The following is a 25461-nucleotide window of genomic DNA, read 5'->3' on the forward strand; positions in this document are numbered from 1 at the left end:
AATCTCATCGCTCGTCGCCGAGGAACAATGTTTTTTATTATGTCGACCTTAGCAAGCAAAAGTTTTAACTCTCTCGGCAATCAAAACTCACTGTGCTGGAGAAACGCGTACTAACCTCCCTTTGCCAGCCCCTCCCCCTTTGAATATACGTAAAAGTTAGTTGTGCCTTCCCCTAAAGAAGAGTCTTCTTTTAATGGCAAACACTTTTTTTACCTAGATGTCGCCGTTGAGAAAATATTTAACGCCAGGCGAGAGTTTGTTGGCACTTGTTGTTTTGTTTGTGTATTAGAACGACTCGCTCGCTCTAGCACGCGTATACACGCCGTTGAGGAGATTTTGATGGAGTTTTTCAGTTGTCTGCTACAAGAGAAAAAGCTCAAATTCTGACATCTGATACACACTATCGAATTACTCGTTGTCGATAGTATATTAATAGTCGAGTTAAAATACACGACTCCATTAATAAAATATATATGTGTGAAATTTTACGAGAATAGAGACGTGATTGCAAACGATAAACAGTTACTGTATGGTCGCGCGTGGACTGTGACGCTCTGCATTAAATTGACAAATGATGATTAATTAAGAGCTTGCGGGTTGATGCATGGTTTAAATGTACATGTATCGAAAAGCCCGCTGGTATTATGCGACGAATTAATGGATTTCACGCGCTTAAATAATTTAGTTTTCTTAAGCCTGTTAAATTGGAAGATACTATGCGCAGCGAAATATTACGATTTTTTTCGCGTTAAATTAGTTGCAAACAATCTCGAGCAGAATAAACAACGATTTAATTTTAATCAAATATTTCCTTACGGACCAAGAGTCTATGGGTGCGTGCAGTGGTGCAGCGCAGCAAAATTAAAGCGTAAACTCGTTGCCGAAATTTGTTTATGAAATATTCGAGATGCGTCTGATGTGGTTGGTATGGATAATAATTAACGAAGGAGCTAGCTTTTGTCCTTTTTTTACCCGAGGTAGAAATTCAAATGGCGTGAGAAGCCGCGCATGGAAATTTCAACGAGGCAGCAGAGCTTTGCTCGCGTGCCGGCGCATAGTTCACCGGTGAATTGAATAGTTTCGGAAGGAGAACAAGAAACGGAGCTCGGCTTCGTGTGGGTGCATCGCGCACATACACGCGCGTGGTCAGGATCTTATTACTCGGCGTACGAGCGTTTCTTGGCGCTCCTTTTCCAGGATATCACGAATTTTAGCCTCATTTTTTGTGCTCGCTTTATGTTACAGGCAACGCAGAGATATAATGTTGCGCGTCCTGGGTGTGAGGCTACTGTCACGGCTGCTCGTGTTGGTCTGCTCGCTGTCGCTGCTGTCGCTGCTCTTTCTCAGCCGCTGCGGCTTCAACAGCATCGACACCGACCTCGATGAGACCTCCGGTGAGACACGTCCTTCCTTTTTTTCTTACTCTTATTAAAATTAAAACTTATTCAAAAGCTTGTGTGTATATAAAGTGCAAGTTGCGCCCGGGGTAAAAAAGCGGCAGTTAAACGCACACGTGCGTCGCGCCCGTAAAGTACTCGGCTTCGAGCTCATTTTCTTCACTTGCTTATATTTTACGAGTTCCATTATTGCCAACAATTTCGTGTGCTCATACCTGCTGTGCCTTTTATATACGCACGCACGCTCCAGGATTATGCTCCGGCGCTTAAATAAATGTTACCTTGTTGTTGGACGTTTTTTTCCCTGCCCCTCTCCTGCTCTCTCTCTCTCTCTTCTCTCAAAAGAGGAAGGGAGTACACACAAGAGACGATATGAAATTACGGCCTCTGTAAGAGAGGCTATATTATATAGAGAGGGTCGTTTAATTTTCATTAAAGTGTTTCGAACCCTACACACAAGTTACGCGCGTGTGTGTACGTGTGCCTGCTGGTCATTTTGTGTCATAATGCGCTGCCATTAGAACGCACCAGTGGGCCCTTGCAAGCTTCATTTGCTGCACCGAGCTGTATAGAGCAACATGAATTTTATGGTGTACCTACCCTCTCTCGCTTGCTCTCTTGTTGTTCACTACTGGCGTGCATGTACTCATTGACTCGAGCTCAGAGTGAAAAATTACGATGGACAATTACGCTACGTGCGCCCTGTGGTGATTTTTCATTTTTTCAACTAGTTTTCCCCTTATTTTTTTGCAAAAAATTTGTATAATTAAAAATGCTCCTTCTGTCTCTCTTTACTGGCCGTAACGAGCTATTCGCACAGCACAAGAGCCAAAGTGCTACTCGAGGAAAAGAAGAATAGTCAAGCTGGGAGATACATCTCGTCTTCAACAGAGGCAATTACCTAAGTCTTTGTAATACAAACACGCGAACACGTTATATATCGTTACTTTCTCTCCTTCTCTTTTCTGCAAGCCGAATTTCGCGAGATACGTCGTTGTTGCAACAGCCCGCTACACGGAAAACAATGCGCGAGACACCGAAATTGTTTTTGAGAGGCTCGTTGATAGTTTTGAATAACATGTAGTCGATCCCCGCGCTGGCGGCTCATGCTCGTGGCGCACAGTCTGTGTAACGACTTCTGAAATGAGTTGCGAACACGAGCGAGCTTTCGGAAAAGGCAAAACACGCAAAACTTTCGGATCATTCGTGTATCTGAGATTTTCAACTTTATACTTTTGCGCTTGCATGTGCTGACATGGCGAGATGATTAGAGTAGTCTACATATAAAGCAGAAAGAGAGAGAGAGAGAGAGAAACATAATTCCGGGAGTTATTTCCAAGTTATTTCGAAGCGATGTAAACGTATTATTGCACGAGCTCGAATTTAATGATTATAGTAGCGCTGTGATTTCGCGATATGCAGGGCACTCCCTTTTCAAATCCAAGGAATACGTACCATTATATTGAGAGAAAAAATAATCATAATGCGATATTGCACCATAATTCATGGCTACATGCGCATTATTGTCCGTGAATATATGTACGAGCCAATTGCAATGACCCCATGAGCTAGTCCTTTATATTTATCAGTGCTGACAACTACATCGCTGTGAAACTGCAGTGCTGTCGATGACGCAATTAACCCTAGTACATACATTTCTGGTAACTGCCAATGTTGCTCAAAAGCTCGTCGGGCTGCAAGCTAGCTTATATCGGGGTCAGGCAAAAGGGCCGACCTGATATGCCTAATGTCATGCTTCGTCCTACTCATCGAATGAACAAAGCTTATGCCATATTATCTTGCGTCCATAATGGTTAATTGTCTTCAGCTTTTTCTCTATGTTTTTTTGTTGTTTCTCTGAACTGATATTTTCGTACTCTGTACTCATCTTGACACTCTTAGCAATTAAGGCAAGGCGCATAAGTGGAAAACACCACGGGCGGTCTGACTTGGAGTGTGCGTTGGCCTAATCCGCCGATTAAATTGCCACGACTTTGCGTTTGAGTTTCCCGATCGCTTCGAGTACGGCCACTCGATATTTCTATATCGTAGATAGCATAGGTGCTGTGCTTGTCCGTGGGCGCATGTCCGTGGGCGTGTGTGTACGGGTGTGCGCGATGAAACTCATAGACGCCAACTCAGCTGTTTTCGAGAGGGATTGTTCGCGTTCCTCGGGGGCACTAGAGAATCTTTTCTGCATGTAAACACGCCTCTGCTGCCCGGAATGCCGCTGTAATTTGATCTAAGCTAGCTTTCGCCGAGCGCGCGTAAATAAATAAAATTTCCATGCTGAATTCCCGATAGTTGTAATTTCATAAATTATAAGCGTGCACTCGCTCGCTCGCGTATATTTCCGAGGAAAATCCGTAATTAATTTTAGTTTCGAGTACTTGGCGCGTGTTCGCTGCCGAGAGAGAGCTTTACGGTGTATATGTGTGTATCTCTGCGCTATACGGGCGGAGGATTTCGGCGCGCGTAATAGCGTAAGCGTGTAGTGCGTATAATAGATTTTCGAATTATTCATCGGGCTTCGCGCGCGCGATTCGTGAAATCGCATCAAGCCAGCAGTACATTCTTATGGCATATCTTTTCGGCTAGACGAAAATAAACCGCCAAAGCTCCGAGCTTGCTCATATACTCGGCGCATACAACGACACTATAAATCACAAATATCCGCGCAAAAGCTCGCCACGTCACGTGAAAAGACAAATAGTGTATCGGCGTGTGTCGGTGTATTCCTTATGCACGACTCGTGCAACACAATCCCTGCCGGAGATCCTATTTATCTGAGAAATTTCGCGATTGAAATACGCGGTTAGCATGAGTAAATACACGCGAGCTTGCAGAGCTTCCGCGCAAAAAAGTGCGAGATTCCGAATTCATCTTGCATATCGCATAATATATACGCGATGAAAATCTAATTAGCACCGCGCGCGCGATGCCAGTACTAACAGTGGCAGCAGCAGCAGCAGCAACAGCGAGACTGGAGATAATTATTATCAGCTCTGCGCGCGGAACGACTGCACGTGTGCGCTCGCGAGTAAATGTTGCACCTTATATTTCTCTACGCCACACGAAATTTCATAAATGCTTAAAATATTCTTAGAACATGCTTACGCGCACCGTTGCGTCCAAGTCTATGAATATGAAATGATGAAAGTGTAATTTTTTTCTCAGTTCGTTTGTGTAATGAAACTTATACGTAGCCTGCACTGATAAAACGACGTCAAAAAGGAAAAAGATCCATGAGAGGTGAAACTTGGAATGCGTACAAAATTTTAATCCTTAACATATAGAACTAAAATAGTCGGAAATAATTATCAAATAATATAACTACCAAATACTAATGGGTATTACCAGCTATTATGAACATTTAAGATCTTAAGAGTCTTATTCGTGTACACGCAAATACTACAAGTGCTTTAAGTATCGTTCCAATTAAGATCTCAGCTTTTGTTGATGCTAAACGACTGAGATAAAAATTTCATTCATAAATAAATTATCAATTCGCGAAGATGTACAAGCTTAGCGAGGTTATATAGTAAACTCATTCAATATTAAACCTTGTCTGGAAGAGGGCACTTCTTTTTTATTCTACACTTACTCAGAGTACATGAAAATTTAGAAACTGGAAAGAGAAAAATTCGTTGAGAAAAAAATTTTGTCCCTGAAAATGATATTCTTGCACGAATGTTAAAGCCATTTGCGCATTATAGATATAAATGTGCTTTCAACGGGCGTAGATGTAAATTATAACTTTTAATGCTCGCGCGAAAGCTTGGCGTACGTTTTGGAAATTACTCATGGATTTGGGCGTCGAGCGTAAGATTGTGATTGTGTAAGCGATTTTTCATTACTTCATACGGAATATGTAAAGTAAGTACAAGAGTTGAGAGCTTTTCATGGCGGATTAATCGACTTAAAATTCGAAGCTTTATTTTTGCGCGCATTGCTGTGCCATTGGGGCAACATCCTGATCGTCGGTGGGGAAAGCGGCGAAATAGTCTGGTCGATCAATCTCATTCAATAAGACATCTCAACACGTGCGGTGCCTTTAATTTCTCTCCCTCCAGTCGCAATCCATCACTCCGCGCGCGATATATAACACGGAGCGCACGGGAATTAACTAATCGTTCGGGTGTTCTCCGTTAATCCACTTACGTTTCATATCTCGTTAAGCTTCAGGCCAGCCAAACGCGAGCATACACACATGCAGTCGGATCCGTTGTCACGGCTTCTTTGGTCACTTTTGCGCAAAGCCAAGTGTATGAAACGTGTTGCGGCGCTCACTCGAGACGAGCAGCAGCAAGTGTGCTTGGCAGTTCTCTAACACGGCCTGCGGTGTCGCAACATAAGGCAACGAGAGAAGTTGAATTCGCGCGACGTGTGGCTCCGCACGCGGAACGCCGGCGGTTTTATACCTACGCCATATACACGAAGCTAAAATATATAAGAGCGTGTAAATTAATCGATCAGCGCGCGTCATTAAGAGTCTTTCACGCGTAGCCTACGCATACCTCGATTTCGAGCGAATATATGAACAGTTTAGTTTAATTTACTTGAGCTTTTAATGTAGTGCACGCCAACAATCTATGGCTAACGGTAACAACACAGCCTAGGGCTTGATTAATAATCGAAATAACATCATTCCGCATTGACCAGGGAGCGAGCGGCCAAACAATCAAACGCAAAATGTTATATTTTCTACGCGCATTGTGGAACGGCTGTAAAAGCAAATAATTTCGCTCACGGAGACGCTTGTTTTTCCCAATACCGCTGGCAATTAATATTTTACAGCATTTCTCATCGATTCGCTTAATACGAGTAAAGCCAGCACTTTGATTCACTAGTGCGTATACGGGCGAAACTCGTCACGATCGGCAAACAGATTTGGCGCGTACTGCAAGTTTACACACACACACACACTCATCTTGGTCATCAATTTGGAGTGAGGCTGCTCCGGCCGATCAACTTTGAGTCAGAGTTATAAGAGGCGCCTTGGGTCACTCGGACTCAACACGCCCTAGCGACTTATGCAGGCCGTGCTTTATACGCAGCCAGCACCGGCGACGGCGTATATGTGTGTACCATGAGTAGCGCATGCATAGGTGCGCATCGGAGCGAATTAAGCTCATAGGTATATATACAGCTGCGAGCTTGCGAGGCATACGCTGCAGCGAACAAATATCGCGCGCGTTGTTTGCTCGCCTCGCGCAGTAGGTACTACTAGGCGCTCTAACGAATCAACACAGATTGGATTTGACTGATTGCTTTCGAAATATTATATATGTATGGGTGTGCTCTGTGTGTGCGTCAATGCAGCTCGAGCCCCGAGTAACGCGGCCACGTCGATATACATCGAGTAAAGAAGTCATTAGCTTGGGTTTACATATTGCAGTGTCGCAAACACCAAGTTGAAATGGCAGACAGTAGTACGTATCAACGTTAAGACCCACGTACGTACGTCGTCCCTCGGAATCGCTGCTGCCAGCCTGGCAGCTGTCGACTGAATAAACAATACAAAGTAACTATTTTACACTCGAGAAAAGTGTCGGAGACGCTTGCGCGTGCCTTATCCTCGAGAAAAGAGAGAGAGCTGCTCGTTTTCATCTCTCTCTCTCTCTCTCTCTTTAAACGCAAGCACGCTCACACCCACTCGCACATCTGCTATATCGCGCGCGCAAAAGAGCGACGACATTTCTCGAGAGTCGTGCTACGCTATATAATACGACGTTTCATTCGTGTCGTTACATCTATATATACACTCCCAGCTATACACAGCGAAATAGAATGTGTCTATATAGGCGAGCAAAAATACGCTTTTCAATGTGCGGGTACGCCTTTTTTTCGACTGTACAGCAGCAGCAGCCGCTTCGTGGCGCGTTCTCTTTCGACAAAACGTATCCTTTGTCCCGGGCACAGCCTTTAAATGAAATCTCCTTGAGAATTGCGTCGCTTTATTTTACTTTCCTTTCACTCAATCGAAATGTCGATAAAAAAACGCTATATACTCTTCCTGAGCAATTTGCTTTTCTTGATCGATAATTTTGTTTCGCCGCGTATTTCGTGCAACGAGTAATTAATCTGTCATTGTTGTTGAATCAAACCACTTTAATTATATTGAACTTTAATTGAGAGGATGAAACGCGTCGGGTGTAAAAAAATTGAAAAAAAATCCCACGCACTTGTCAAAATTGTCCTCTCTTTCGCTCTTTCGTTTTCCCGACGCGACAAGCCCCTCGACATACTTTATTAGAAATCGATATGTGCTCGCTGCCACGTACACGGCGCACGTCTGTCAAAGTAGCGAAAATATTTTAATCTGCGCCGTATATTCGGCATTATGCGAATAAATCTCAACTTTTTCCCCATTTCGAGTAATAAATAAAGCCGTATCGCGCGGCCTCGTAAGCTAAATAAAAAGTCGAACCAATGCAGTGGCCCCCATGCACGCCATGTAATGTATGAAAAAAAAAGCTTACAGCTACCTGTCGGCGTATTCTAGAGTGTTTTCTCAGCTATTGCCACCATTAAGCCTGCTAGTGCAGCCATACAGAGAAGTGGGGAAGAGAAAGAGAGGAAGAGAGACATTTATTTCACTTACATCGTGCCAGGCTAGGCGCTTGCTTCACAACTTATTGCATTTAATGGCTCGATTCTTTACAAGCTCGTAAAAGCCGTTGGTTACTCAACTTTCGCCCCTTTCCCTCTGTCTTTCTGAATATCACGTTTTTATTGCGATTAAAGGTGGAGTTATTTTCCCCGGCACTTTCTTGAGAAAATCTAGCCATTCGATGATCGAATATCATTGGATAAGTTATGTGCCTCTTTACTGGTCGCGCTGCGCCTTGTCCCGATTCAATTCCTTATCTACCTCACTTGACTTTTGTTTTTGAAAATCAGCTGCGCAAAGGGACTTTAATTTTCATGCCAATGGAAAATCACGTTATATACAACTACTCGTTGGAACTGCATACGAGCTGCACATTATATATGCATGAAGGATATATTATTTACTTACAACTAAGAACGATCGAGTAAAGTTGGAGCTTGTTGCTCTCAGTTCTTCACTATCTTCCTCGAGGATGTATAAGTTCCGGGTAGCAAAAATATATATATATCTATATATCCGTATGCAGCACATTGTCGTAGAGCTAAAGGAGAGAGAGAGAGAGAGAGAGAGACGAAGCGTTCATATACTTGGAAATGAGTTGGCTTGGTGTCAATTCTCACTTTCCAGTGGGGGTACATAACAGCGACTCGCAATAAGTGCGAATTGAATCAAGCCGGTGGTGTCTGTCGTCGGGCTCGCTGTACAACTACACTTACATAACAGCTCACGCCACTGAGAGGGGAAAATTGGGTCGCTACGGATCTCTCTATCTCTCTAGAGGGAGGCGAGGCGAGACGAGACGATAGACGTGCTGGTGTGACGCTTTGAAATGCTCAGCTCTCTCTCTCTCTATCGAGCTTGCACTGTAAATAAGACTGACATGGGGCGAGAGGAAAATAATTTCATCGATGCATCTCCGTGTCCCGATGATTTTAACGCTGATTAATTTGTATCTATTTGATTCGCAGGTCCAGCCACACTGTCGAGCGCAAGTCTGTCGGAGGTAAATCAGCGGGATGAAGAGACGAAGCTCGAAATAGACCGGCTCACCGCTGAGATTCGAGCGCTCAAGTTGCAGATATTGCAGCTTACTGGTTCGTATTGTCGCTTTGAAGTGAAATACAATGCCGAATTTTCGAGCCTCACGGCTTTTTTACCCGCAAAGGCGCGCCGCTCTTAACACGGTTTCTTTACGAGGAGCCGGGAGAAAAGCTCCGCCAAGTAGTATCGCAGAAAAAGTAGGAGTAGCCGGACGAGTGGAATCGCGTGGAGCGAAGAAGCAAAGTACAGAGCGAGGTAATTACGCGCGGTGAGAGGGGTAAGCTTTGCGTGCGCTGCGGTATATACTACTATATAGCTTTCGTGCATCGATCTTCCTTAACGTCGCTTTAGAGCGGCCATTGTGAGGCACTAGGCACGCAAAAAAGACACTCAGGGTCACGAGAGCTGCGACAAGTCAACTCCATTCGCTATATGGATTTTCCTCGTTCGGCCCCTCCTCCCTCTCCTTCCCTGCATACGTATACAAAACTGTTTCCCATCGGCTAATGGAATCGTCCCCGGCAATCGAATCGTCGCGCCAAAGTGAAAATTTAAATAGTCCGGCGCCTCGATCGATCTATGCGGCCGTCATCGTTGCTTTCGCACCTCGCACGAGTGAACAAAACCACGCAATCATCGGCTAAAATCAATTGTTAGCGATTAATTATATGCACATACGCGCGCAAATGTTGTTACGCGAATAATGTGGCCTTCATATTGTAGAGCGACTCATTCATCGCAAAGCTCCATCGGTGCGTCCGGATGTAAGTTAGGAAAGAGAGAGAGAGAGATACGTACGAACGAATGCATGTGTGCGTGCGTGTGCCTGTGAGTGTGCGCAGCGCAAAAGCATCCGGTTTCGCGCGCATTTGTCGCTCTAACGAGGACCAATTATAGCTCGCGTTGCAGTAGCGAAAGGGGGAAATACGTCAGTACGATACTCATCGTACGTAATTCGCTCATGTCCTTTGTTCGATTCTCCTGTCTTTCTCTTTCTCCCTCTCGTTTCGGCTCGATTTTCAGTTTCACCTTTTGCCTTAATGCTATAATGCGTAGTGTGGTCGAGTCAGATCGGCCACAGGCTTTCGTTTTTTTTATTACTCTCGGCTCATACAAGTATTTTTCGATCGTTTGCTTTTGTTTCACTGGACGCACGTGTGCTCTTTTGTTCTTGGAGAACAAACTCCAAAATTTGTTTCGCTACTAAAAAAAGGAAAAAAAATAAATAAAAATAAAACATTAGCTCGCAACTCTCTCTCTCTCTCATGTAAAAGCTATCAATTTTGTAAAAGGCAGCAGCACCGTAGGAGTTGCAGCACGTGTTAGCAACACATAACGCGCGAAGCTCTGCGCACCTCGAGAAATCGCCAAGACGTGTCTCACCTGCGGCGGTGGTTGCTCGTGTGCGGTTTGCTGCTGCTGCTGCACGGCGCAGCGCAGCACAGCACAAGCCGAGTGCAGTGACCGCAAGCCGCGCATGAATATTCATAACTAAGCGCGCTCGGCGTTCACGCGTGCGATTAAACGTGTACACCTCCCTGCGCGCCACCTCCCCGCTCAACCCTCTAGTGCCTTCACGTTTCGCGGTTAATGACGCAAAGTACGACAAGACGATCATCGGCCCGCACAGACCGAAAAAAAGCCTCGAGTCCTCGGAATTCAAAAGTGACTCGGCAGCATCGTTATAAAGTCGCAAGCACGAATGTATATGTTCGCGTCTGGCTCTCGTATACCTCGGGAGTGCGCAGCGACGCGTAAAAAAGAGCGCCGCATCTACGCTACTACGTCGGCCACGCGTGCAGTGGTAAAAGAGCTAAGACCTTGTTTTTAGTCTGGCAAACAGTTGTCTGCAGTTACAAAAAAAAAAAAAAAAAAACAGGAAGAAATCTCATTCGAGGTATGCGAGGAGATAGGCGTTTCCATCCTTAACCCGAGAGCACTGCACGCACAAAAAACTTAACGATCGAGCCCTTGCACATTTTATACACTGCCACCAGCTCCGCTGCTACTAACAGTGGCTGTATTAACATAGGAGTAAGTTAAAAAGGATGTATAAATCGGAAGGAAAATATAGTCGACAAAAATGGGCAGTGAGAGCAACTTCCATACACGCCAGATGTACTTTGTTTCGTACTTTTCTCGCAGGAGCGCACGCGAAAAAACAAACATTTAAAGATCAAGAGTACAGAGAATCATACAAACTCTTACTCGCAGCTCGCTTTTTTCCATCAATTGGCGTGACAGAAGAAAGTCTCCTCTCGTGGATATAAACTCGCACACAGCCAGCGCGACACACGTACCGTAACATCGGGCAAGAACCGTTATAGGGATTAGGTGGGTGAGAACTACGGGGGCTGTGCGGCTCTGTCTGAGGTGTTCCTATCTATCTATATACGTATAAAGACAATAAAAGTCACGGCGAGGCCAAAGTCGGAGGAAAAACTTTCTTGTTTTATAAGGGCTTAAGGGCCATTTCCGTTCGCACTTGGGCTGATTGTTTCTCCGAATGTAACCAGTTTTCGAGCCAAAACAGACACGGCGTAGGCGAGGCTGTCTTCGATGTATGATAAAAAGAAAATTACTCATCGATGCAATTCTTTTCGGACTGCAGTTTCAAAGTAATCTCAAGAATTTTTCGAAAATGAAATCGATTCAATAGACTTCATTTACAACGAGATAACTTATTGGGGAAAAAATCGAAATACAAACGCTGGCAATGTTTGCTTTTATCGTTTTCAAAGGGATTCTTCTGCGTAAAGCCTATTATATATGCACGATTTCAGTGCGAAGCAAGATATCGAATTGATGAAAAGCTCAATGCTAAAAAAACTGCGCAAAGGGTCGAGTCGTAAAACACGTTTTTTTACGATCGAGCTTTTGTGATACGCTGCAGCGTGAATAAAAAAGCTTCAATAACTCTGTTTTTTTTTGCGTGGAAATCATGGAAAAGAGCACAAAGATAATGGAAGAAGGAGCACATTTAATTAATTATATATAACATCGAGGACGTTTATAATTGTTTTTACAGGCGGACCACCGGGTCACGGCTACGACAGCTCGCTGTCGATGCTCAACAGCAGTGACATCGGGGATTGTTTGGCCGCTCGTCGGCAAATCGATCAAGCCGAAATTAATCAGGGCCTGCCGCTGAACAACGAGTACGAGCTAATACCCTTCAGTCATTTCACCCTGGCTCGTCTCTATCCGTCGGAGTTGGGTCTCGGTAAGCGCGTCGTAGAGAAGCCCATCGGTTTCCGGCAAAAAGACTTTATCGAGGCGGTGGCCAAAGCCCTCGAGGTGCTCAATCGCAACGCCACTAATCAGAGCGTCAAGTACACCGAGGCAGACTTTTTGGAGGGCTTGTACAGGATAGAACCGACGACGGGCACTCAGTACGAGATGTATTTCAAAACGAAGAACTTGAACAAGAGCAGCGTGCACGCCAGCAGCAGTGCCATTACTAGTCTGGGCAGCTATACCAAGATCTCCCTCATCAGGCCGTTCGCGCCTCTGCAATTCGTCAAGGTGGAAAAGCGAAAGGCTCGCGACAAGGAGCTCGTCCACATCATTCTGCCGCTGTCGGGCCGAACGAGCACCTTCCAATCGTTCATGGACAAGTTTGTGAAGATAGCTCTGCAAATCGATCGCAGGGTGCATCTGACCGTCGTGTATTTTGGCACGGAGGGTCTCAGCGAGGCCCGAGCCATTATGTCCAGGGTCTTGATGACTCGCGGCAGCGGTGGAACGAATCAAAACCTACGATTGCTGGCGCTAAACGAGACTTTTTCCCGTGGCAAGGGTCTGAGGGTTGGTGCCGAGAGGGCCTGGGGAGGGGGCAACAAGGACGTGCTGCTTTTCATGTGCGACGTCGACATCGTTTTCAGTACTCGCTTTCTAGACAGGTAACACATATTATTCATTCAACGATGACCCACTGATTATGACGACGTCGACTGCAATGACACGCGTGTATTTGGCTTACAGGTGTAGATGGAACACTTCGCCCAGCCGCAAAGTCTATTACCCGATTGTCTTCAGTTTGTACAATCCCCACGTGGTGTATACGCTGCAAGGAAGGAACGTACCACCCGAGACGGATCAGCTAGTCATCTCGAGGGATACCGGCTTCTGGCGCGATTTCGGCTACGGCATGACTTGTCAGTACAGGTAAGGGATCGGCTCGTGACGCCTCCAATGGAAAATATCACTTTGACACGGGTAAATTTCGCCTCGCAGATCGGATTTCCTAAGGGTGCGCGGCTTCGACGAGAACATCGTCGGATGGGGCGGCGAAGACGTTACTCTCTATCGCAAATACGTAAGGAGCAACATCAAGGTAGTAAGAGCTACCGATCCTGGCATTTATCACATTTGGCATCCGAAGGTATGTCTTAGACAAACTTTTCACTCTCTTAAGGGGCTTTGTAGCAACGAGAGTCGTACGAGCGATAACGCAGAGAAATTTCGCCCCGGCAAAATTTGCCCCTTTTATACCCAGAAGTACAAAGTTTCCGCCGCTAAATTTCTCCCTCTTTAGTGTTATTATTATTTCCGCGTCCGAGAGGAGAAGCTGCGAGTTTATTTTGTTGGCAAGTGCAACACAGTCTTTGACTGTGTATATGTACGACTACTTTTCGGTTGGCTAGTACCCATGTAACGAGCTTTTTATTGTGTAAGATTAACATTTTTTAATATGCCAGTCTTTCCAACGCATAGCTCGGCAGTTTTTTCCGAATTAATTTACCAAAATAAAATTACTTTAGAGATGTAAGTATATTATAATATATTTTTTTTAAGAATCGTTATAATTATTGCAACTTTTTTGTTGAGTCACCATTATGACAAGAAAGTATTAGATTAATTAGTAACATTCCCATCCAAAAATATTTTTCGTTGCGTTATTCCTGATAATTTTTTCAGTTCTCTGATCCAAGTCGGTTACGCACATATTGTCGATTGTATCGATTAATCACATAAATTATGTATATTCTATTCAAGTCGACGCCGAAGAGAATAAAAGTTTATTATCTTTTTTCGTGACTTTCGGTTGAATAATGTAAATGGGCTGATAACCGCGCGTGGAGGGAATACCATAGTGCCCAAGTATTTACAAGTATAATACGATTAGATCAAAAGTTTCTAGGTGCTTTAATAAGCTGATTACCGATTAGATTTAAGCCAGACGCCAGCCTGTTAACCTTTTCGCAACTTTTCTTCGAAAAACATAAGTGATAGATCGAGCTTTCTCAAGTTTTGCATATCGGGATGAGTCTAATTCGTGGACAATAAAGTTATTAAAAGTTTTCAATACTGCACAGAGCATTGGCCTCTGCTGGCTTTCCCACGGCTTGCGCGTAAAACAAAAAGTTTTAATAAAGCTTATTAAAATTCTTCTAACGAGAACTGCTTTTATAGCGTGTATACGCGATATAACGATTGTTAATTTTATATACACTCGACACACGCAACTGTGACTATCGTCGTGTTTTCTGAATTTCTGATGGGATAAGTTTTCGATTCAATTATGACGATTATACGTGTTTTCGCATGCGGATAAAGGTGGCTCTGAGTGATCGTTTTGAATCAAGAGTCTGCGCCTGAAAGATAGCTTAATTAATATCACCGAATTCCTTTCGACTTTACAAAGACTCTCCATTTCACGAGGAGACAATAAAGAGCCCGGAATAGCCGAGCACTGCTTTCCCTTGTAGCTGGAAACAGAGGTACTTTGGCGTAATTCGAGATTGTTGGTCGCCAAGTCGGAGATAAAGAGGACTTAAGAAAGGATCATCCGACGTATAACACGCTGTGCGAGAATCTTCTAGCTGCATCTATACGTCCTTGAGTCGATCTTTGAACCGCTCGCAAAATATCTCATTCTGCCCGTGCATATAGTCTCGTTTGGCAGGTCAAATTGCTCCTCAAATAACCTTAGCCGCGATACCTACTCTAGATGATTGCAAAGAGAGAGTGTAAGGAGCTGTGTACCGTCAACCGAAAATTGAATTTTCAAAGGGCTAAAACGTGTGTCGCAGTATATTCTCTCGGTGTTTTTTATCTCTATATTGCCAAATTTTATTTCAATCTTGTAAACACTTTTTATTTATTTTTATAAATTACTAAGAAAACTTTTGATTGTTTTAAAATTTTTTTAATTTTGTCAATTTATCGGTTTTACATGAGACTTAAAAATTCGTAGACAGTACTGTAAAAAAAACATGAATTTTCATGCAAATTTAATTTAAAATTTGATATTAAAATCAAAGTAACTGACACTGAATTTTATTTAAGATATTTTACATGAAATTATAAACTATAATATCATACATTAATATAAACACATAAAAATCAATGTAATTTTACGTGTTTGGATTTCCATTATTGCTTAGGTATGCTCGGGTGGTCCAGGTCAACGGCTGTCGACTGATCAGTATCGCGCATGCATAAGGTCAAGAGCACTCAACGAGGCATCCCACGCTCAGTTGGGTTTTCTCGCCTTTCGCGAAGACATAGCCAATCAAGTCTTGAAAAATCCACCAGTACCAGTTGCCACAAAAAAAAAGAAATTAACCTCGAAAAAGGAGACCAAAAGAGCGAAACAGACGATGCAGCAGCAACCCTCGAAACCTCAGACATGATCACAATCGAAGCGCGACGGAGCCCTGTAAATAAAGTAAAAAGGTCCTGTATATAGAGAATAGTAAGCAAACAAAATCTATCTAGTCAAGTTTGAATCGGCACCGTTGTTAATAATGAACCGAAAGTGATAGTTTATTGTGCTGTGTAATGTGGGAGATGTGATTGAAAATACTTAAGCAGCAAGTGCAATATGAACAATTTTTATATAAAAATAAATCTTTTTTAATTAAAGATCAGGCTTGAGGTAAATGTTGCAGAAAAAACGTATAGCCGACGAGAGGGTCAATTAAAGATTACCGATATTCTCATAGTTGGATGTGCTACACAAGGAATAATCTGTAAATGAAGCGTGTAAAAATTAAGGTTCTTATATCAATATCGTATAGTATGTTATGCGAATATCGAGTATCAATTATTAAAATGTTTAGCTAAAATTTTAAAAGAAGATATTAATTCAGTCTAAGGGTTTTGATTATTTTTTCGTACATACGAGACGAATGAGATAATTTCATCTGAACAGTTGCATTAAATTTTGAAATAACACTTTTGCAAAAGCCACTTTTATAAATGTATTAGAAAAAAATTTTGATGGACATATTAATAAAGCGACTTAATGTAAGGCCGTATATTAACCGAATAAAAGCGCGCATCGAGCAATAGAATTAGCTATTTAATTCTTCCGAACTAATCGCGGATTCCGATCAAGCTAGATCAATGAACCAAGGTTTAAATACAATATTGTGATTTGTTAAATTGAAACGTATTTTTCGAAATAGTTTCGCATTAAAACTTTAAAAGAACCAAGTTTGAAACAACTTTTCAACAAATCTCCCAAAAATTTCAACCTTCTCTCGCGATAACTTGGCGGTTCAAAAAATGTTTTCAACTTTTTAAGCAAGTTAACTATTACAGCAGCCATAAAGGCGTCCCTCCCCCTTTTTGCGTAACTTTTTTACCCCGAAATAGGACTGAAACGAACGATATGAAAATGCTCTGTGCACCATTGCACGCTTATAAACGTACAATTCTTTGTACAACAGGTTTCTCTCTCTTTCTCACTCTCTCTCTCCTTCTCCTTTCTTCTCTTGCCACACGACGAGAAAAAGCTAGGACGAAATTGCATTTCGTTCTTGAGGAATTTTTCTTGGAGTGTGCCATTCAGTAAGTTTTTGTACCTCATAAAAAAGAAGCAAACCTGTCCATTGTGTGTACTCCTAACCCCCTCTCGAACTTTATAAGCGAGAAAGAAAGAGAGAGATATCAGTTTAAAAGCATCAGAAGATGTATAATAGTACAGCAAGTATAATATAGCTGCAAAAATGAATGATGCAAATTCATACGATTTTTACCGAATGACTTTTCTATTGTTGCTGCAGTGTAAAACATCAAAGTTTGCATACCCCGAAAAAATTTTATACCAGTTTTTAAGGACATTTTTTATATTTATTATTACTTATCGATGTGTTTATAAGATACAGGTCAGTTCCTTTTTATACTTAAGGGTAATTGCAATATTTATTTACTTATTTAGGTTGTTATTTTCTAGTTATGTCATTTTTGTTATGGTATTCTTTAATTTTTTGGTTATCAAATTGTTATTGACTGTACTTTTTAGATATAGGTAAGTGCCAACAAATTGCGATTATTTAAATTTTTCTAACTTTATTTGGTAAAATTTATTTGGCAAATAAAATTATAAAAATTTGCGAGAAAAAGAAATGTAAACAAACGTAATAAATAAATAATCAAAGAACTTATTACGCAGACTTGTTAATTCTCCTTACCTACAGAAAAGTATACAAAATATTTAATTCAATCTATTTTATAATACGTTGCTAATTATTCTACAAGTGTACCATTGGGACCACCAAGCAAACTTGTTCGCGGTTTACGACTACAAACATAGTCATTTCCCGCATGAGAGTCTTGGGACAACATATAGAATCTCAAACATACACTTTACGAGCTTGCGGATGATATGCTCCACTTTTAACTGAAAATCTTTTGTGTCAGCTACAATCTTTTATAAACTTGCAGGGGATACAGGACTATTTATGAATATTGCTTTCACTTCTGGGTAAATTTTTTTTAGTTTAAAGCCACGATGAAAAGTGAGATATAAACGAGATTCGTTGAAAGCGATTAAAACTCGTGAAACGGAGCTACGTTTTCAGTGAATTTTTTTTATCGCGAGTTCATAATAATTAATGCTTCGAGAAAACCAAAAATGACTTTATCGAGCAAAAATATAGTCGCGCAGAGTTTCATGTAGTTAGGTGGCGTGCACGTAACCGCATATAGTCATTAGAGAGAAAAGTAATTTTTCCGCCGTATCCTGAAAATGTCACTGTGGCAGTGGTGGCTTGTCTCTGGTGTTGCATCTCACCCTCTCACTTTTGCCGGAAGGCCTTTTATGAAGTAATATTTCACGAAATTACCCAGTAGCAGCCCTGCACCCTCCTCTGGGGAAGGTTTCCTCCTACATATAGCTAGTTTTACGCGTTATATTTCACACGGCGATTCGTTATTTTCTCTGCTGCGACGTCGTTCTGTACAGCATAATCTGCCTGTGCACGCCGCTTATAAATAAAGCTCCTAGAGCGATTGATTTAGTGCAGCTTGGGCGTGCTTGGTAAAAAAAAGACATTGGAAAAAATAAGAAAGAACGGGTCACCTAAGAATAAAGGTACAACAAGCTAATAAGAATAAGGAATTTATGGTTAAAGAGAAAAATTTTTCTTTACAAGCGGGCTTGTGCGTGGGGCAGCTGCAGTTTGGGGTAGAGCTGTAGTAGCCTGACAAAGCACCACATCAAGTGTATTCCTTTCACGGAAAAAAGCTGAAATCGTTTGGAAAATTTATATGCATGAAAAAACAGGCGCAGGTAAGTGCAAGCTCCAAAGAAAAGTATGAGGTTTTCGAGCCTTGAAAATACAGCATCTTGTTCGACTCGTAAAATACATTGGCGAGTGAGAATCGTAAAACAATCGACAACGCTGGATTTATATCAGCCCATCAACTATGCATCGAACTATTTTTCATACAAACTCGAATTGTGAAAAAGCAGCGTTGATTTTACAGTTCTTTATGATTTATAAGTGATTTCAGCTTTAATTATTGTGAGTTTTTAATATAATAGCAATGTTTGAAGAAATAAATAGCTCAGTAATCTAGCCCCAGCTTGCGAAGCAATTATTATCGCATCCATAACAGCAGTCAAAAATAATAATCGTTCCAACAAAGCTTCAAATATCGTATAAACTTACTAATGAGATTTAAATTTGTATGGAGACCGGCCAATGCATGTGCCTGTGCACGCATGATAGAACCGCGGCAAAATGCATCAAAAGTATCGCGAATTATTTAGTCGATAATGAGAACTCATGTCCCAAAAAGCTGAGCGTACGAAATTCTTCAGCCACTTTATGACAATTTAATGCGCCATTCGATTAAGCTGTTCTTTTTACCTTTAGGCTTTCCGGCTCTCAAATAATCCGCTTAATGACGCATAATTTGTTTCGACACTTTTGTGCAAAACAGCCAATGGTAATCGCAATTCGATAACGAGTTCGAAGCCGTTTTTTATGTAAATTTACGTTGGCCATGCAAAGTAACAAAATCCAGGTAAGACGCGAATTGAACGAGACAAATAAAAGGAGACACGCTCGGTATTTGAAGACAGTTGATCATTGCATATTCACCGCACAGCCTCAATTATCGGCATTAAGGCTTTTAGCTTTTTAAGCCCTATAGCGGGAAAATTCGATCGCAAATTGCTTCGTTTACACATGAGCTCGAGAGCAATTCATAAAATTGATATCCGAGACCGGGGCTTGTTGTGCCCTATTAGCGCGCGCGCCAAAACGTTCCAGCTTCATTAATCTCTAATCGCTAATTAAATAATCCAATCAGCCCCATCTCATTGCACGTAATGGCTCGGAGGCCGGAGTGTGGGAACTTTGCTATCTCGCGCATATAGCATAGTTTCCCAAATCACTCAGCAGAATCAGAGATTTCCAACATTGTCACTCTGCAGTTTGCTCGCTATATGCATATCGTATATAGTTTTAGAATTTCTGCTATGCAGCCGTTTTCATCGCAAATTGAGTGCTACACCATCGCCAGAAAGATGAATTTTATGAAACAATAGCTTTCGACGTGCTCGTAGCCTTGCTGCGCTCTCTCAAGTGCGCCCGCTTTTACGATGTTTCGCATAATATTCGATTTGAAAATAACTCTGCCTCTGCGGAGTAAAAAAAAAATTTATGCGTCCTAACGTTATATCACTAAAGCTCAAACATGTTTTTTTAACGTGGCAGTGCTTCCTGTATTGTAAACATTGTTTTAACATCATAATCGTAAGCAAGTCGTCTGAAGTAATTAAAATATTAAATCATGCGGACACTCAAGGCTGGCCTTTTAAAAACTGCACTTATGTAAAGTACTTATTAACACTAGAAGTGCGAAATTGCGTGTATGGAGATTTTTTCACGATTGTCTCAAGACGGCTATTTTATTCATCGCCTTAATCCTCGATTATCTTGTCTTAACTGCAAGGAGATAATCACGCCGAGATAAAGTACAGCTAGGATGAAAAAACGAGACCCTTAAAACGGTCGAAATAACTAAATCGAACGACCTTGTTACCCAATTAAGTCTCTGAAATGGAAAAAATGTGCAGATAAAGTCGCGGTATGAAGATAATCTTGCACTTACTTCTTATCGATTCGAGCAAGTAAAGAAGAAAGAGAAGAGAGACCGCAATATTGAGCTAGAAAATTATGTGTCTTGTCTTTCTACATTTTTCAATATCCGGTGAATATTTCATTATACTTTTACATAAACTTTTCTTTTTTTAGCGCAAGATTTTTATTTGAGAGAGACGAGGGTTGAGGACCTCGTGCCAGTAAATTGGAGTTTTCGTTTTCAAAGAATAAATTGTCTACTTGGAGCTATGCATATTTATTGGAAAAGCAAGCGATTTTTCGATAGAACGAAATAACGCTTTAAATTTGAAATTTTTTTGGTGAAAATAAAACTAGTCTCGAGGTCACGAGTTCAATGCTACATCCTGTCGCGCGCGCAGCAACGGTTTAGGATATGACACGACATCGTCGTCGAGTTGGTGTGTTTCACTGATTAAGCGCGCAGAGGCATGTGTACTCGTATGCTCGCGCACATAATGTAGCCAGACGAGCATGACGAACGAGGCGGTTTGCTGTTCTTGTGGTCATGACTCTTGCCGCTCGCATAATGCGTATATTTTTCATAAATTTGAAAATATTCAGGTTAATGTCAGAGAAATGCCTGGCGACACTCGCATTGCTTATTGTTGTTTATTGCGCGTGTGCGCTTTTTGTTGCCGTAAGCGCGCGCGCGAGGAAAATCAATGTTATCGCGCTAGATTTATGCGCTTTTCTGGAAAAAGCATATAGGTAGGAAAGATGAAATCCGCGATAGTTTTTATTTTTTCAATAAAGACGGAAGCTTGTTTCGAAGAGTAGAATAGGGATTTCGGCCGCATGGAAATGCGCACGGTAAAAGCTTATGGAAAATTACGAGGCTAAAAAAGGCATTGTAACGGGCGGCCATGCATAGAGAGTCGAGCAGGCGAAGACTGCATTAAAGCTCGTGTGAAGGGGGATTATCTTGGCGTGTATAACGTGCCACGTGTGAAATATGTTTTGCCCAGAATGAAGGAAGGATCTCGCTGGCGGAGCCGCCTGAGCGAGAGCCTCAAAAAACGGGCCGAGCTCCAAGGCGAGCGCGCGCGCGCTTGACGCAAATGAGAAAGCGACGTGTGCAGCTCCCAACCATTTTAAGAGGGAAAATTCAGACTCCCGTGAGACCAAAAGAGCGAAAGAGACTTATATATTCTACATGTATATAGCGACCCATAAATTGCAACGAATATGTGCCTTTATAGAGTACTTCAACTTCCACTACTTCTGAAGCCAGCTCATAGGAAGTTAAAAAAAAATCAACAGGGTTACGCACTGTTGCTTGCGTCTGCGGCTCTTCTAACATGCTCTCGCACACTCGCACATCTACGGAAAGAGGTCAATTATGTGTTATATACTACGTTACGAAAAATAAAAGAAGAAAAAGAATATACGACAGTGGGCTTAATAAAATTGAGTTTCCGTTCGAAATAAAGTTTGCGCGCGAGGCTGCAAGTGTATAAATGAAGCAGATTCAGCTGCGCCCGCAGAGTTCAACGATCTCGCTCGCGCAGTTATAAACAAACGCTTGAGCAATGCCACGCGAGCGAGTCGAACGAAAAACTCTTGATTTCCGAAGGATAGGATACTGTCGAGTACATCTCGTAATCGTACTTTTATAATAAAAGTCATCGTTATTATTATTGCGTACATATGTGATGTTCACCTGCTGTAACCTGCGGCTCTCCTGCACACGTCCATGTGTGTGTATGTGGATGTATCGCGCTGCTGCTGACGCTATTATCGTAACGCATCGGAATTTCGCGATGCGTTGCAGGACCCGCGGCAGAACAAAAGGCAGAGTACGAGAAAAATTCAATGCTTTGTGCGTGGGTGGGAGGGAGGCGCGCAGGTAGGAGAGGACTCGTTATGGTACAAGTCCGTTAGATACGAATCTCGCTCTCGCGTAAGATTGCGTGATTTTTTTTTTCATTCTGCCTCGTTCGAACGAAAGATGTACCGCTGCTCGTATATTGTAGCAATGCATCGTTTTCACGGATACGTAAGCTAAAGGCTGCAGCTGCAGTAGCGGTGTCAGCCTACCTTGAGAAGTACATCTTTGACCTAAATTCTCCCAATAAAAGCATCGAGTAAAATGAGAAAATGGGTATCTCTCACAATCACGATCAATATGAATTTGGGCAGAAAAGTAATAGAGTAAAATAAAAAGACCAGCAGAGGCAAATAAATTTCATTGGTCGTTTGAGGAAATCGCGTAGACAAGGGAAAAGAAGGAGACAAGCGGTGCGTATATAGGTATAGTAGGTACTCGCGCTCACGATGGTGTATTGCGGCACTCCATCAGCGGTATAAAAGTAATACCAGCGAAGAAATGTCTCCAGCAGAACATCCCTTATATAACTGCGCGCAGTCACATAATGATACGAGAGAGATGTCAAGTGAGCTTATCATAAACAGCCAGTTCCTCGGTGGCGACGGCGTCGAGGCGTATAGCTGCTGGCACTGGCAGCTATGTATATACCTATATATACCCTGGCGTACACGCAGCTCGCAACTCGCATAAAGCGGGGTATTTTTTCAGTTCGAAAATGTCTCGCGTAAAACGCGCCAACCGTGCCACATTATGTAGTCATTTTTCATCGAGCAATATAAAACACGCGTAGTACGCGCGTACAGGACAAAATAATGCCTGCGCAATGCGTCACGCTTATGTACCTCGATGACTTCCTGCGCGCCCGCGAGCATGTTGTGCGCCGCCGCCGATGTGAGTATAGCTTTAGCTACGTAGGTACACACTGCCTATACGTGCATACATGCGTGATGCTAGCTTCATCCGTCTGCGCCGCCGTGCTCATGTATATGCATGCATACGCAGTCGATTACAGGTAGTTGGGAAATCTGTACGCGCGGCTTTTTAACGCGTGTCCAGGGAGACCTAAGGGATTTTCGTGTAGCCGATCCTTTGCGCTTAGAGAATCGCGATTCCCCATTATTAATATTATATATTGCCGCTTGGCATTAAGAAGCTACTTGCGAAATTACTTGCTCAGCGTGTGAGTCCAACACGTGTAAATGCTTATCTCCTCTGGCTTATTATTTATTGTTCGAGGAGCAGAGATGCGAGTTGGTTAATTCTGCTTTTCTTTCATATTCCACACGCTTAAAAGCCATTTGTAAGCGGAAAACTGGACCTGTAAGATGAGCAATCGACTTGTACTTCCTTTTTCTGTAATTAATTTACGACGAGTCCATACTATTGAAAATCATATCAAGCTGAGAAATCGAACTTTGCACGTCAACGCCATTATAGCAATTTAGATAGGGCAATGACATTGAGGATATATATAGCTTCGCGTCGTTTTATTCGCTAGATTTTGAAAATAAAAAGTAAAGGAAATCGCACGCCTAATCACTCACCGAGTCAAATTACCATAAGCCCCCGCGCACTTGACTCTTTTATCCCTGTTCGCATGACAATGACTACGTATAAAAAGGTTGTATTCGCAGGCAGGTCCCACGCTCCTGCGGGCCCCGCAAACGCGAAGGGGGTCCCGTCATCCCGACGTGTGGAGGGCGAGCACAGCACGAGTCCAGTCGCGTCGGCATGAGTGGGGTAACGGACAAGGTCAGTCAAAGTCTATATAAGTGAGCTCGTCGTGGGTGTGAAAGTCGCAGTTTGATTCCGCAGAGTGCACAGAGTCGTGAGCGCAGTGCTTTTCTTCATCCATCATTATTATCATGTGTGATCGTGTACGAGGTTGATACATTTTTTGTGTGTTTGCAATATCGATACGTGTGCTTTTGTGGAACGAAATCGATAACGAGGAGACTCGGCAACATGGTATGACAAATTTTAAGCGTTCAATCTCATTATTGCATCAGTCGTTTGTGAAAAAACCACTTTTAAAAATTGAATAGATTCTAACTATCGATGTCTCGTCTTCTTTCTCTTTTTTAATCGCTGCACAATGGACAAAAGCAAAACATCCTCTTTATCGCCTTGGCTTTTTCTGTCACCTTTTCTCGATACTCTTGGATCGTTTATCTTAGCTTTATACAGATAAACAACACTGCATTGCTCGAACTTTCTTTTTGTCTTTTTGGATCGAAGCAGAACTTGTGACACAGGGTGTCTCGGTAAATCAAGCTGATCTCTCTTACATTAAAAAAAAAAAAATAAACAACAAAAAACTAAAAGAAAAGAAAAAAGAAGCTTCCGTAGCTAATGAAAAGACTCTTAGTTTTAAAGTTTGGCGCTTCGGGAAAGGAATTGATTAGTCATGAAAAATCCCATGATGTCTTGATAACATTGACAAAGAAAAGTCTCCCTCTCTCTCTCCGTTTTTCAACTAATTGGTATTTATATCATAGCTTTCCGTCTTTTAATAGAATTTCTCGAAAACTACACGCATGGACGTCAACGAGATTGTGTGTAACTTGTGGTCCACCTAATGAACTTCGAGAGCCAACGTGTATAACCACACGCGCACACATTTATCCTTTGTACGCTCGCATTTTCCCTCGTTAGGATCGCGACCATTTCCTTTCGTTTCCTCTGAACACACATACATACATGTTCAAAAAAAAAGTCGTAAGAAAAGAAGAAGAAAGTAAAAGAGAGCAAAGTAATGTGCAGAACTGGGACTTAAGTAAGTAAAAGGGAGAAGAAAAAAGAATAAGGCGCGAGACGAAAGAAAAAGTGCGAAGGAAGTTAGTTTGCTGCGATTGCTTAGTGCGTATGTGCGCACCAAAGTACATACACCTATGCGCTAGGTAAAAAGTTTATCTTTTTTGCTTTGCACTTCCATTTGGTCAAGGCACTGCTGTTTTTTTCCTGTTCTTCGCGTTCAGAGTTACTTACGTCGTAGAGTCAATGTATGTCAGTACAAAGAAATCAGTTGCTAGAACATACATTAAAGAACATTACTCGAATTTCTGCAAGATTCAAACTGCTAAAATATTTAATAAAAGTTTTCGTTATGTTTTGTCTTAAAATCGAGTACTTTCACTGCTTCTCACAAATTATTCAAGTCCATCAATTCACTTTTAATAAGAAGAAATTACATATTCAACAAAAAAATAAATAAAT

At 42.2% G+C, this 25461-nt stretch overlaps 1 protein-coding gene across 4 annotated transcripts in view; it reads left to right on the forward strand.

Annotated features, from left to right (window-relative positions):
• LOC106650500 (chondroitin sulfate N-acetylgalactosaminyltransferase 1) overlaps positions 1-25461 on the forward strand; it is a 64826-nt gene that overhangs the window by 32673 nt on the left and 6692 nt on the right. For 3 of the 4 annotated variants that reach the window (XM_023459365.1, XM_023459367.1, XM_023459366.1), the window contains 5 exons: positions 1246-1394; positions 8979-9104; positions 12080-12953; positions 13036-13218; positions 13288-13435. In XM_023459365.1, coding sequence (XP_023315133.1) covers positions 1246-1394; positions 8979-9104; positions 12080-12953; positions 13036-13218; positions 13288-13435 — 1480 coding nt within the window. Of the gene's footprint in view, positions 1-1245; positions 1395-8978; positions 9105-12079; positions 12954-13035; positions 13219-13287; positions 13436-15440; positions 16933-25461 lie in introns of those variants that run through there. The other variant, XM_014368532.2, reaches the window with a different exon arrangement.

Source organism: Trichogramma pretiosum, unplaced genomic scaffold (assembly GCF_000599845.2).
Source record: "Trichogramma pretiosum strain Unisexual culture from Peru unplaced genomic scaffold, Tpre_2.0 scaffold57, whole genome shotgun sequence".
Classification (NCBI taxonomy): domain Eukaryota; kingdom Metazoa; phylum Arthropoda; class Insecta; order Hymenoptera; family Trichogrammatidae; genus Trichogramma; species Trichogramma pretiosum.